This window comes from Rattus rattus, chromosome 7, assembly GCF_011064425.1.
Source record: "Rattus rattus isolate New Zealand chromosome 7, Rrattus_CSIRO_v1, whole genome shotgun sequence".
NCBI classification, from domain to species: domain Eukaryota; kingdom Metazoa; phylum Chordata; class Mammalia; order Rodentia; family Muridae; genus Rattus; species Rattus rattus.
Window position 1 is genome coordinate 126,699,907 of NC_046160.1, and position 14,999 is coordinate 126,714,905.

Sequence of the window (14,999 nt, forward strand, 5' to 3'; positions counted from 1 at the left end):
TGTACTAGTTGCCTGAGGGCTAGAATTCTTCTTTTCTGTAGTGAACAAAAGTTCCCTAAAGAAGCCGGGACCGAACCTTCTGCAGCCCCATTAGCACTTTAAAGTGTTGGTGGCTCTGGGTGGGGAGGTTGGAACGTTGCAGGTCCACAGCTCAATTACAATTTATCGTGGGTGATTTTTATTCTCCTGCATAGCCATTCCTTGCACACTTCTGTGTCAGACCTAATGTCCTGTGACTAACAGATAAAAACCTTCGGAACATATTAACTTTACAATACCCTAGTTTCTACCAACCAAAAGCCCGAGAGACATCAGACAGCATCTAATGTCTGTATTTGGGATTCTCTGGATTGTTGTTCCGTTTCTACAAAAACTTTATAAAGCTGCTTCCTAAGGGCACGTGGAATGGAATTGAAGGGCCCCTAAATCTGTGTTATAGACTTAAGTTTTTTTTTAACATTAATCTTTATTGTGTCCTGGAATGTGTGTACCACAGTGAAGGTAAAAGGGGTCAGGTTTCTCCTCCCACCATGTAGGTCCTAGGACTTGAATTCAGTCCATCAGGCTTGGTAGCAGTCACCATTACCTGCTGAACTGTCTCACCAGCCCTGTGTTGTAGCGTTCTCCACAGCTGTCCTTCTGACTCATGTGATCTCTTCTCTGGAAGACTCTTACGTATACAGACTTTCAACTTCGCCACCCTGTGAGACATTATTATTTTTGGTGGACATGGCTATTTTTAAAAAGTCCATAACAAAACTTGTCGTTCGCCTTACTAATAAGCGCTTTCTCTCAGGTAGCCTTTGGGGATGGCTAGGTCTGTCCAGTGACAGCAGGACAGTCCTTCCTGGAGCCCCTTCCTTCCCCCCATCACTTGTGGTAGTTGTGAATTTTGTGCCTCTGTGATTAACACAGGGTGAGGAACAACTCTGAGGAGGGCCGAGTTTTGCTAAGCTTCCAAATTTCAGTCTGGCATGGTGGAGAGGGTGTGGGGCCACGGCAGTATGGCGAGTGGTAGGGACCACTCATCACAGCAGAGCTGCAGCAGGGAGGCCAGAACCCAGGCCAGCCCCTGGTGACCTCTCCTAAAGGTCCCCTGGGCTCCTAAAGTGGCACAACTGGTAGGGCGATAAGCACTTAAAGCATGAACCTGTGTGGTCTTACATCCCAGCAGGAAGCTACCCAGTGACTGTGTGTATGAGGTCTTCACCCTCAGTGGGAACATGCAGGGTCCTGTGTCCCCCCACCCCCTCGTAGAAAGCTGTCAGTGCGCTTGCCCTGATCTTGTCTGGTAGTTTATGTCACAGGCCTATGTAGTCTCCTACCATGAGGACTGATCATAGTTTGTCTTACCCATCAGAAAGATCCCCAGGCATAATTGGGCCCACCCCTGCCTCCCGGCAGAGCTGGCTGTCTTTGCTCTGCACACTCCGGAAACCGCTCTATTGGTATATGTGTCTGGAATGTGTTTGCTAGATAAACTGACGCCTGCGTCTCTTACATATTCCTCTTATTCATAGTGGCTCTCCCAGTGTTAACTCAGCCACTCTGGCTTTCATTTGATTAGCTTTAATATGGTGTGGCTTTCAACCAAGCACTTTCAGTCTATCTGTTTCGTTTCATTTAAAGTGGCTTTCTGGTGGATGATCCCTTTGAGCCTTTTTTTTAATTTTCATTTATTTACTTTTGAAACAGGATCTGGCCTCAGACTCCTGGATCCAAGCAACCTCCTCCTCCAGCCTCCTGAGCAAGTTGGCCTGCAGGTGGTGGCACTGCGTCTCACTTTGCTGGATCTTCAGGGCGAAAAATAAACCCACCTTGATAGATTTCAGTTAGTGGTTTAAATAATTTACATACAAAGTGATTATTGATGTGGTTATATTGGGCCCTGTCCTCCTGTCTTCTTCAGATTACAGGAACAGCTTCTGTTGTGTCATGGGCTATAGCTTGGGTGAGTGGCCCCCATGGTCCATGCCTAGTGACCTCCTCCTTCCTCTTTTCTTCTTCAGGAAGTCCATTGACAAAACGGTTAAGGCTTTATTTGTCTCTGGAATAGTAATTGTGTCACACAGTAAGCTTGCTTAGTATGCTTGCTCATAGTGAGCGCCACTGTATGCTTTGTGCCTTCCCTGCCGATCTCTGTGGCTGTTCTTTGGACTTCCCATGCCTGCCTGCTGCCTTTTGTGTCTCTTCAGCCTTTCCAGTTTGGTCTAGAGCTTTTATTGTAACGTCTGGATGGTAGGCAAGCGGGAGGGGCCCTTATGGGGTCGGTGGGCCCCATTTCGTGCTAACATTGTACGTGAATTCTTTCCCGCAGCACATGCTGAGATATTTCCATGCTCTGAGTAGATTTCCTCTGCAGTGCCGTGTATGCCACCAGTACTGTGTGGCATACTGTCCACCAATGTGTGCCACAGTTACGGCAGTTGTTAAAATCCTGGGCTGCCACCAGTGCCATTCTGGGGAGCCTCCCTGGGTTTAGGGACCACAGTGAGCTCTCTAGTTGCGCCCAGCGCCTCCCTGCTCTCTGTGGGCAGAGCTGGGCAGTGTTTTTTGGTTGGTTCTTTAAGGCAGGGTTTCTCCATAGCCGTGGATGCCCTGGGATGAGCCTGTCTGCACATCAGGCTGTCTTTGATCTTAGCACTCCATCCATCCACCTCACGGCCAGGCGGAACACATCATCTCTCCTGACTTCCGGTTCAAATGCAAGCTTGTGGGCTTTGCTTTCTCACTGTGTGTTTATTTTAAACATTTTTTCTGGGAGAATTTTATTTGCATTTACTGGGACATTTTTCTTTCTAGTATTAGCTAGTGATGGCTGGGAAATGCTCTAACCTTCCTGTCAGGTTTTTGTTGCTGTTGTTGTTATTGTTCACAATGTATATCCACTTAGGACTACCACCAGATTGCTGATTTTCCATTAATAACATGTATTCAACTAAGGAGCTGGCATTAAATTATCGTACTTTAAACTCTCTTAAAAGCAATCCTATTTGTGCGATTAACCTACCAAATCAATACTTGGTTAATTTGATTTGCTTAATTATGCCTTCACATTTTAAAAATTGCTTTTTAAGTTAATTTTGTGGTATAATTTAATTTAATAAAATATGTCCATAAGTCTAGAGAAAGGGTTGGCAACCAGAGCATACAAGCCCCATCTGGCCTATGACCTGTTTTTATATGGCCCTGAGCTAAACGTGGGCTTTATGCCTGTAATCAACTCTAATATGCACGAGTGCGCGCGCACGCGCGCGCACACACACACACACACACACACACACATGCACGCACACACGCACATGCACACACGCACACGCATGTATTCCAACAGTGACTCAGTGACTACACATGGTTCGTGAACCCTAAACTGTTATCATTGATCCTTTTTGTGGGTGAAATCTACAAAGTGAGGTCTTTTTTTAAAAGAATTTTTATCTAGATGTGTGTCTATGTATGTATGCATGCTAGTCACATGTGTTCAGGGGGCCGGGGAGGCCAGAAGAGGGTGTGGAATTCCCCAGAGCTGGAGTTATAGGAGGTCGTGAGCTGATGCGGGTGCTAATGAGGAGGGTGTGGCTGCTGAGAAGGAGCCCAGAGCCTCAGGAAGAGCAGGAAGTGTTCTTAACCACCAAGCCACCTCTGCAGCCCCCGAGGAGTAATCACATTCTACTGTAACCCCAGCTCCCTCATCTGCCCCTCCCGTCCTCTGCCGCTAAAGTATCCTTATTTGTTTTTGAGTTTAGGTCTCCATTGTGTGTTTATCAGACGGGATCTTAAATGTTGCCTGCTTTGTGACTAAGGATGACTGTGAACTTCAGATCTCTTGTCCTGACCTCCCAAGTGCTGAGATTTGAGCGTGTATGCCACCACACCTGACCGTTCTTAATGATTTAAACACCGGCACACACACCTCTCTGTCACCCTCTGCTCATTTTCTCCCTGCCTCTCTGCAGCAGGGCTCTGAACGTGGTGCCCTGGAGTTGGCTTTAGCAAGACAGGCTCCCTGGTGTCATGACAGGCATGGCGGTACCCACGTCCTCACTGTGCTGTGTGGCACATGCTGGGCTGTTCCCAGTTCTTCACTGTCTTTGACATCGTGCTGACATCTTGGCACTCTGTCCACGGAGCTCCACGACCCGTTTTTGGGTGTGGGGTGTCTGTGGGTTGCAGAGCGCCAGCCCCTCTGTAGCATTGCCCAGGGCTGCCCGGCCCCTCCCCTCTGAGTCTGTGCATCTCCGCCAGCAGCTTATAGCTGTCCAACCCCCTGACACCACCCAACAGAGGTGCTGTCAGACTCTGGGAGTTTGCTCATTTAATAGGCAAGGGATGACATTTAAGTTTGCTTAAATTGCTCTTGTTATGAGCAAGGTCGAAGCCATTTCCCTGTTGATGAGCTGCGCCCTCTCGCCCTCTTCTGAGGAACTCAGGCTTTCTCGTCTTGTCTCAGAAGCTGCTAGCCTTGCAGATGGCAACCTTTGCATCTAATACCCGTTACGCACGCCTCTCCCACGTGGCTGCCCTTTACTCCACTGCTACTCATCTGCTCCGTTGCTGCCTGTGAGTGAGTTGTGTGAGTTCCTCGTCACTTGGTCAGCCTGACTGGCTTCTCCCTCACTGTCCTGGCTGGAACTGGAAGTAGCCCAAGGCCTGGCCCATAGAGGAATCCAGCCCTGCTGTCTTCATTTTTATATGTTTCCCCTTGTCTTATTAATGTTAAAGTTTTGTTACTTCTGTAATGTCTGCAGACACGTTAATGGTCACTCTCAAAGCTCTGTGCCTGTCTGTCTCAGAGACAAGCCCTACGGCTGTGCTCTAGAGCTGTCATGAATAGACTCACGTTCTTACACTTGAAGATGCCCATAAGCCTACTCTCTGGGAAATGGAGCAGTCTGGGAGCAATGGTCCTCTGGAGCAGCTCACTCGGCCCGAGAGAGCCAGGGCCCACAAGAGGCAAAGCTGTGCCATCACCGTCGGCGGCATTAATACCACGGTGGGGCCCGGGCTGATCGTCCACAGGTGCTCCCCGTTATCCAGCCATGACACAAGCTGTCGTCTACTGTCCCCAAGGCCAGGCCTTGCCAGTGGAGGCTCTCCTCCTTGGCTCCAGTCCTGAGGTAGGGTGTGCCAGCTGCCAGGGTAATAATCAAGGTTGCCGTAAAACTCAGCGGCCTACAGGGCATATCACAGTGGGAAGGAAAGTCTGTCGTGTTCAGTGAGGAGCACTCAGACGGCCAGCCTCCTGCCCACAGCTGCGATTCATTGGCAGAGTTCGTCCATAACACGGTGTGTTTCCCAGCCATTTGCTTTTATGATGCCCTAATGAACTGTGCTATTTGTAGCCATTCTGAGACGATGTGTGCCTTTTGTTCTGGTAAAGTTGACTTGGAAGGTGCAGGGTACAGGTAGTTGACACGGGTGGCTGATGGCCCCTGGGTATGTCTTTCTGGGCTGTTGTCCTGACTCAGGGAGAGCACCCAGGTGCCTCCCTCATTCCCTGGCCTAAACCAAGGAGGCTACAGAGCACTCGCTGTTAAGGCCACACGTATCCCAGGGCACACATCGTACCCACTAACTGCTGTCCTGTATGGCCTGGAAGGCCCTGACATGTATTCACCAGGGAGAAGTGTCCAGGCCACTTGCAGAGGTAAGACGTGGCCAGAGCTGTTTCTCTCTCCACCCCCATTCTTCTTCCTAGTTAGCTCTCGACGCCCTGTGACCTGGCCTGCAGTTGATGGAGAGAGTTAGAGAAGGGCAAGCCAAGGTGTCTTAACATGGCCACAGAGCTCCAAAGAACACGGGAGAAGGGTTTAGGGGTGGTCAATTGAACTGCTTAGGGGATGAACAGAGGCAGTGAAGACCCCCAGAGCTGAGGGGAGGCCTCAGTTTGCTTGAGGACCCCTCTGCCCAGAAAGCTGCGAAGGTGGCAGTGGCCAGCACTATGCTTGAACACTGGTTGCTGTGTAAGCTTGTGGGGACAGATGTTGGAGACTGAGATGTCTTGTCCTGCCCAGGTCCTAGGTACTGCTGTCGTTCACACCTAGCTGGGTGTATCTCAGCAGCAGTGTGGGTCCTGGATGCTGAACTCTCCCCTGCCTCCCTGTGAACCTGTGCCCACGAATCCTGGTCTCGTGTGGGGGATGACACACAAGAAAGCAGGCAGCTCATGTAGCTGGAAACAATCCCAGAGGCATCTGGGAGGGGCAGACTGTCGCCATGTCCTGTTTCATGGCTCTGCAGGGCTAGCCTCTCCTCTTCAGGACTTGGAGGCGGAGGTCAGGTCTGATGTCACTTCAGTAGAAGGCTGCCTGTAAAGAGGCCAAGTCATTTGTTGCCCACGTTTGTCCCCATTAACATCAGAGGCGGGAACTGGCCAGTAGATAGCCCAGCTGTGAGCCCCAAGGTTAGCCACTGGGATGGGCGAGGCTCAGCCTTACCTGGCTGTGTGATGATGGGATGGATGACCCCAGATCTGTGTGTCTGTTGTAGCCACATGGTGGCGCCTGGGGAGCTGATAGCCCCGAGGCCAGTGCCAGTGGTTGGCTGGAATCCTGGCTGTGCCACCTTCCAGACAGCAGCGGGTGGGTGGTCATCTCACTGTTACATTTGGCATCATGCCATCTGAGAGCTCCTGCAATGGAGGTGCTCTGAGGCCTCGTTCTGGGCTTGACACATTGAAGGCAGGAGAGGAGGCCATGAGATACTGGTGACGGTCCTCAGAAAATGAAGCACATCTTTAGAATCAAATGCGTTCTGCTGGGTGGTCGTGGCACAGGTCTTTGATGCTGGTACTCGGGAGGCAGAGGCAGGTGGATCTCTGTGAGTTCAAGGACAGCCTGGTCTACAGAGCAAGTTCCAGAAATCAAAAACAAAACCCTAATGTAAAGTGCATTCTGAGACCTAAGAATGCTTGTTCTCTGTGTCATAGTTACTCGTCTAGGGACAGTAGTCCAGGCCCTGTAACTGTGAGCTATGTGACACGTTCAGGCCCTTTCAGAGGTATGACACCATTGTACTCCTGGGGTACTGAGGGCAGGGTGGGGGCCCCTTCCCTAATGTGCTTTCATTGTATAGCACCGTGGAGGGCCCTGTCAGCTCAGGAAACAACTGCGTCTCCTTGGACCTACTGACCTACAGACAGAGATGGCGGGCGGGCATAACCGTCCGGTCAGCTTGCATCTGGGAGCTCATTGGTTCCCAAGAGCAAAAGCTATGGCCTGAAGAGGTCGGAAAGTCACAGGAAACCATCTGTGTCGGGGCTGCGCAGAGCATGTACAGCCCTGAATAGTTGCATTAGCCCTGCCCATCCTGAGTACTCTGTAACACTCTCCCTGGGTGGGCGCCTTCCCCAGGTCCACCATGGTGACTTGTGCCCACGCTTACAGGTGGTGAAAGGCTATAAGGCCACCATCCAGCAGACGCTGGACATTCTCTTCCTCCAAGAAGGCTCTGAGTTCCTTAGCAGTACCGATGCATCCACTCGGGACTCTGCTGACCGAACCATTATCGCCTGGGATTTCCGGACCGCCGCCAAGATCTCCAACCAGATCTTCCATGTGAGGCGCCCTGGGTTGCCTTGTTCTGCTTGTCAGCCATGGGAATATTCCTGCAGCCCTGGGTTGGGGTCCTGGCTCCTTTCTGTCTGGGGGACGTGGGGATCTCTATTTGAAGTATCTGTGGCCAGGATAGTCATCGTCAGGTCCAGGGCTGCTGTACACGGTGACAGCCTCTGCCCTTTCTGGTCCAGCTACCCATGGCTTTGATAATAGCCAGCACTCACGGAGTGCTAAGAACCAGAGAAGAGAATGCATATAAAGATTGGGCACAGTGTCCACCACAGAGTCTGCCATGATAGCAGAATTGTTACCAACTCAGCACCGTCATCGCCACCAACCTCACCATTGCTGTGATCACCAGTGCTGCCACCACCACCCCTATTACCAACATTGTCATCACTGCTACCACCATATTACCATCACCCTGTTCACCACCACCACCTCTACCACCACCATATCACCATCACCCTGGTCACCACTACCACCTCTACCATATCACCATCACCCTGTTCACCACCATCACCACCACCTCCACCATATCACCATCACCCTGTTCACCACCATCACCACCACCTCCACCATATCACCATCACCCTGGTCACCACCACCACCACCATATCACCATCACCCTGTTCACCACCATCACCACCACCTCCACCATATCACCATCACCCTGGTCACCACCACCACCTCCATCATCTTAATTACAACCATGGTAATGGTCATCACTGCCATCACCATTTGTGCTTGCTGTCACTGCCTTTTGGTTATGTCCCATATATGTCACACACACACACACACACACACAGAGAGAGAGAGAGAAAGAGAGACAGAGAGAGAGAGAGAGAGAGAGAGAGAGAGAGAGGACATTTTACAGTTTGCCATAGGCTCATGAATGACTCTGCAAAATGGAAAGGGGTAAAGGGACAAGGACCCCTCTGTGCCCTGCAGAAGGGACATCTCATGTTGACACTCTGGTTAGCCCACTGGGATCTACCTCAGGCTGCAGAGCAGCAGGATAAAGCAGTTGGGTTGTCTTAAAGCTCCCGAGTGTGTAGTGACTTGTCAAGGCAACATGTCTCTCCATGGTCTGCTTTCTCAGGAGCGCTACACCTGCCCCAGCCTCGCCTTGCATCCCCGGGAGCCTGTGTTTCTGGCCCAAACCAATGGCAACTACCTGGCTCTCTTCTCCTCCGTGTGGCCCTATCGGATGAGCAGACGGCGACGCTATGAAGGCCACAAGGTACCTCTATGGTTGTTACTGAGGTCAAAAGTTCACCATTGGCCCCAAAGCTTCTGGCCAGGGCACATGGACCCCCTGGGCACTCTGCTGCTCAAGAGGATGACTTGAGCTAGCAGACAAGGGATCACTCAAGACCCAGGACACATCTAGTGCCCATCCACAGGACAGGAGAGCATGCCAGTTCACGTGTCATGGGGGTGGCAATAGGAACAGGGAGGCTGGACTTGTGAGCCATTTCTCTGTGTACTCCATTTCTGGGTAAGGCCTGCTTTGCTGAGCTGGTAGAGGCTAGGGAGTCATGGACTATGTGGTACCAGACCCTGTGCAAACACAGCAGGAGCTCAGCTTTTGACCCCAGGGTCACTAGCTATCAAGCCAACCCTGTGCTCAGCAGGTGGCCTTCTCTGTCTGTCTCTCTCCACAGGTGGAAGGCTATGCGGTGGGCTGTGAGTGCTCCCCATGCGGTGACCTGCTGGTGACAGGCAGTGCTGATGGCCGGGTGCTGATGTTCAGTTTCCGCACTGCCAGCCGGGCGTGCACACTACAAGGGCACACACAGGCCTGCCTTGGCACCACCTACCATCCTGTGCTGCCTTCCGTCCTCGGGACCTGCTCCTGGGGAGGAGACATCAAGATCTGGCACTAACTGACACCTGAGGCCCTGCCCCTGGGTGGGTGGCCAGAGGTTGGGCTGCTCCCCATGTCTGCTGAGCTGCAGTGACTTGTCTGTAAAGTGGGGGTGAGAAGCCATCTGAGCGTGCAAGGACTGTTAGTAAAGGCATTTGCCCAGTGACTGCTGACACCCAATCAATAAGTGTGTGCTCTGTAGGGTTTGGTTGGTTGAATGGGGGTGTTTGTTTGTTTTGTTTTGTTTTGTTTCTGGCTTTTCAAGACAGGGTTTCTCTGTGTAGCCCTAGTGGTCCTGGAACACAGGCTGGCCTTGAACTCAGGGATCCACCTGCCTCTGCCTCCTAAGTGCTGAGGTGAAAGGTGTGCGCCACCATGCCTGGTGTGGATTTTCTTAATCTGATTTTGTCAATGAATACATATTAATAGTGTCCTCCTGCCTTCTTACTGCAGGTGGGACTGTCACCTGCCGGTCCTAACAGTGTTATCCTCCCTGACAGTGAGGCTCTGGGGCTTGTGTCTGCCCCTAGCTCTCCACTCCACAGCCCCACCCCCTTGCTCCCTATTGGACACCAGACTGTGTTTCTTCCCACCCCTGTCTGGTCCTCTCCCTGCTGCTTGCCCACTGCCAGGTGGGTTGTGATGGCCGCATCCATCCTGAAGGAGATGAGGAGAAGCAGGACCTCAGAAGCACTAACAGAGACTGAGTGGGCGGGCTCTGGAAGCATGGCGGTTTAAATAAGGATGGGCCTCATGGCTCATCTATGCGAACACTCAGAGAGTGGCTCTATCTGAAAGGATTACAAGGGCTGGGAGGCGTGGCCTTGTTGAAGGAAGTGCGTCACTGGGAGCGGGCTCTGGGGTTTCAGAATCCCAAGCCTGGTCCATTCTCTCTTTTCAGCTTCAGATCAGGGTGCAGAGCTCTCAGTTATCGCTCTGGCATCTGCCTGCATGCATACTCTGTGCCATGATGCTAATGGACCAAACCTCTGAAACTGTAAACCAACCCCAATTAAATGCTTTTTAAAATAAAAGCCATGGCTGTGGTGTCTCTTCACAGCAATAGAACGGTGACCAAGACAGGACGCCTAGCTCCCCAGGGACCTAGGGCAGGCCTATGAGTCTCAAACACTATCAGAGCTGTAACTAGGGGCTCACTTACAGGGTGGGGTGGGTATCACAGTACTTGAAAGAGGTAGAGAAGGGGAGGAGGGGCGAGGGGGGGAGGGAGAGGGGATGGGGATGGGGGGAAAGGGAGGAGGTTTGGGACTTGGCAGAGTGGTGTGTGGCTTCACACCTTTCCCCATTCTGCAATCTAGTCCCAGATATGACCTATCCCCTTCCCTCCCTGTCCCAGTTACTCACCTGTGAAGCCATCAGGGGAGCAGCCTGAACATGTGTTGGGAGCTGGAAGTGTGGGTTATACTGAGTCTGAGGGCCAGGTATAGACCAAGGGTGCTGCTGTGTTAGGACATTCATTTTAGTGTCCAAGCCATTGAGGGTACTACCACCTAGGGAAAGCAGGGCAGGGCCTTGGGCTGGGGCTTGTCCTAAAGTTCCTGTGTCCTTGCTGCCACAGTAGGTGAGCCCAGGTCCCCTCCTCCCCAGGCTGATGGCCGCCTCTTCTGTACCTATCACTCCGAGGAAAGCTGCTGTCTTTTCTCATAAGCATACCCTCTCCCTCATCCAGCAAGCCACAGGGATGTGACACGGCCTCTTTCTTCCTCAAGCAGTGGGTTCTACCCATTGCTGTCCCACATGACATTCAGTATGGAGTGAGCACCCTGGGCAGGGTTTTGTGACCCACCATGTCCCTGGTACAGAAATGTCCAACGAATGACTTCTGTCAGGACCCAGGCTTTAGGACCAGCCAGGCACAGGTTTGAAGTCTGCCTGTTTCCTTCATTACCATATGAATAGGGCAAGCCGTGTAGTTACTCGGTGTCTCAGTTTCCCCTTCTGAAGAGCAGCATGGGGCCCGTGTTCAGTGGGCACTCAGGTCACTTGGCTACCTTGTGAAACAGCCAGTTCAGGCTGAGCACCCGGCCGGGTCTTGTTCTAGGCTTTGCTGCAGCAGACCAAGGGCTGGTGGGAATCTCTCCTGCTATGGCCTCTTGTTTTCAGGGTCTTAGCATGGTCCAGACTTAACCTCAGTAGAGACTTCCGGCAGGAGCTACCGCCTTCCTTCCTACTTGACAAACCTCGTGGAGAGCTTTAGGAGAGCTGGCGTCTGTCTCAAGCCATATTAGACCAGGACTGTGGAACATGGGGACCTACAGTCAGTAGCTCTCACCATGAACCAGAGGACTGATGTGATCCTCAAAGAACTCAGGGCCTCTCCTAGTGTCTTCATGAGTGTCTCCCCAGTGCAAGCCCGAACAAGCTAGAATACTGTAGCAGGTGGGGTCCAGCCTCCTACAGCCTCTCACACTGGCTGTCCCTCCTCCTCTACCTGTGGCTGCCATGTAGAGTTGCTGCCTTTCCCGGTGGGGTGGGGGGGTTCTTCTATCACTGTCCCCCTCCTGATTGGCTCTGGTCACCAGGTCTTTCCAGGAGGGCTAGCAGGTGGCCATAGAGGGGTTCCTTGTCTACCTCAGTACCCAGCCCTCTTCTGCTATGTCCCGGGGACAACAGCATGGTGGAGTCCTAATTAGACTCCAGGCTTGCCTCCTGATGGTGTGGGATTGGCTTCTCACATGAGAAGCCTTTGCTTTCTTATCTACACAGTAGGACTGTTGGGACAGTGAGGGTAGGGAAAGAGCTCTTTCCGTTGTCACCTTGCTGATGCTACCAGGACAGACAGGCACCGTCTGAGTCTTCCATGCTACAACTCGGGTCCAGAGGAACAGTCACAGCTTTCTAGCGGTCCCACTATGGTTGCTTCCTGGTGCCATCCCTAGGGTCTGGCTTCTTCCTGTAGGGGTTGGTGCACTGCGCCTCCTGTATTTGCCCCCTTCCTGGGCAGGAGGTCAGGTGTGTCCCGTGTTCTCCCCGCTTTCTTCAAATGCCTCTTCCAAAGAACATTCAGAAAGATTGACTTTGATCCTAGCTGAGGTGTCTCGAGTTCACCATTTGCAATTTAAAAATAGGAAAGCTAAATTTGGAATGCAGGAGAAAGATGAACCTGGAGTGTGGGTTCTCCCTCCACCCACCCTCCCCGGCCGAACTCACCCCACCCCATCTTCACATCTGCAGTCTGCAACGTCAGATCAGAGGGATCCTGGGAGAAAAGCTGCCTCATCTAGAGTCTAGAGATGCTGGCACGGGTTGGACCCATTCCTGGCTTGTTCACCGAGTGAGGTTGTGACTTCCATCTGCGTTGTACTAACACGCAGTCCCCCCACCCCCGTAGGGTAGCCACAACCCATGGTGTCTAACTAAGGAGGTTCCTCAAAGGGCATAGAAGCAGTCTAGGGCCACCTGTCCCTGAAGCCTGTGTCCTCGATCCCTGTCTCCCAGATGGCTCTTTAGACTCCCCCTACCCAGCTGGACTCCATACAGGAGGTTGTCAACTGTCTAGAAGGCCCTAGGAAAGGACTAGAGTCCTCCGGATACAGGGGAAATTAGCCCTACCTTTGGTGATAACCAACAAGTGGGAGTGTAGCCATGCACTCCCCGTTGGGGTCTTAGGGTCTAGGCATGGATTGTTTGCAGGGGTTGGGCACACGGATGGGCATTGCTATACCCAGGCAGAGGCTGAGTGGACTCCAGAGAGGGTGGTCTGTGGATGAGAGGCCCCCACCAGGGCTCACCTGGCAATCTGTGCATGTGAGGACTGCCAGGAGCTACTGTCCCCTGTGACAACAGGTATGGAACATTTGAAACTAGAGGCTCCAGGGTTCTCTCTGTCAAAGAGGCACTAGAGAGCACTGACTGTTTTAAAATGTCCCACTGTCATCTGCCTGGGCCTTTGCTGGAGTTACCTGGTAAACTCCTGTTCGTCTCTCACTAGCTAGTATGGTCCTCTCCTGACCCCATCTCCTCTCTCCTCTGGAACAGTGAGAACTCCCCCTGGTTTGGATTCTATGAGGCCCTTTATCCTTGAAGCTCTGAGCCTAACGCTACATCTGTCTCCCTCCCTCCCAGCCTCTTGTGGGCAGGGCCAGCATGGGGCTGGATAGAAAAGACCCTAGCACAGAGGGCAAAAGGAAATAATGAAACCCCAACCCAGAGGTTGTTCTAGAAAAGAAGTACTGTGGAGCCAGTGATGCCCAGCCCAGGGGTTCTGCTGAGCAGCACCTCAGCGCTCTGGCGGCTGCTAACTTTGAAGGGCAAGACAGAGCTACAGGGCATGGAACTGGGATGGCGAAGCTCTCAACAGGAAAGGCCCTTGGGTGTCCACAGGAAGCAGATAGAGAGCCCTCCTGCAAGAAGGAGCCACTGTCCTAGGATTTGTTGAAAAACACACGATGCATTTTCAGGGGTTGAACGATGATCGTGTGTCAGGTAACCAGGCATGGAAAGAAACAGGGTGACATGAGCAGGAAGCAAAGACACAGACCCTCTGAGTTTATGTGGTTAAAGAGCCAGACCCGGACTCTTAAATGGCCGCTGGCTTTGCAGAAGTAAGAGGTGAGCTTGACAGAAATTCAGGGGAACAGAAAACTGGATGAGGGCACGGGGCATCCGTGCCAACCAAGGAGCACATGGCAGAAGTTGGCGCCTGGAGTGGACACGGACACGCCCAGTCTCTGGCAGTGGAGCAGACACTGGCTTGCATGAACTGGAAGGTAAGCTGTGTAGCCCCCTGCAGGGTGAGTCACAGACAGCGCCATCAGAGGGCAGAGTTGAGGGCTCTGCTGGACAGGGACCAGTGAGGGACACTAGGTCCCTGCTTCCTGTACTGGTTAACGCTGCGGGGAAAGAAACACTGCAAGCCTGGGCTCTTTCCACTGCTGTCCTTTATTAAGGAATGTGAAATACAGTTCTAACGGACGGCATGCATCACAGACGACAAGTGCACAAGGGTGGGAGGAGCCTCATGTCTGAGGTAGAGTCGGGTGGTGTTGGGAGGGGGAGGGGAGGAACGAGCACCGGCTGTTCTGGGGGTGTCCCTGGCCCCTCTTGGGCCCACAGGCCGGGCCATGGAAGAGCTCAGGGTGGATCAGGGCGGAGTGCTGGCTGCACTGTGAGACGGGAGCGTAAGACATTTTCTGCGCCCTAAGTGGCTTTGGTTCCCCTCCTCAGTGTTCAGAACTTCAGAATTCCCTTGTTGCTGGCTTCTCCCTACTTGTGGAGACTGGTCCCTCTAGGGCCCCAGCCTCCCCTTCCCTGGGGCAGGCCTCAAGCACCCTCACTGGAAATGAAGGAACTTCGTGTGGGGTACCCCACGGCTGCCATCCAGAAGTTGGCAGCAAGTGCTCGAACAAACGCTCTTTTTCCCTAAAAAAATAGCTTCACTTATAAAACAGGGGATGCTCACTTCAGGGAAGGGTGCAGAGCAGAAATATTCTGGGTAGGGTTTGCAGCAGAGGCTGGGGTGGACAAGACGATTGGCAGAGGGGGTCTTTTCAGGTTCTACTGGGGTGTTAGTAACAGGGTCAGGAGGAACTGGAACTGGAACAGGAACTGGA

At 52.4% G+C, this 14,999-nt stretch overlaps 1 protein-coding gene across 2 annotated transcripts in view; it reads left to right on the top strand.

Moving 5' to 3' along the window:
* Wdr25 (WD repeat domain 25) overlaps nt 1–9,610 on the top strand; it is a 130,088-nt gene extending 120,478 nt beyond the window's left edge. For both annotated transcript variants that reach the window (XM_032908416.1, XM_032908417.1), the window contains 3 exons: nt 7,386–7,556; nt 8,659–8,799; nt 9,224–9,610. In XM_032908416.1, coding sequence (XP_032764307.1) covers nt 7,386–7,556; nt 8,659–8,799; nt 9,224–9,445 — 534 coding nt within the window. In that variant the 3' untranslated portion in view covers nt 9,446–9,610. The remainder of the gene's footprint in view (nt 1–7,385; nt 7,557–8,658; nt 8,800–9,223) is intronic.
* Nucleotides 9,611–14,999: the final 5,389 nt, after the last annotated feature.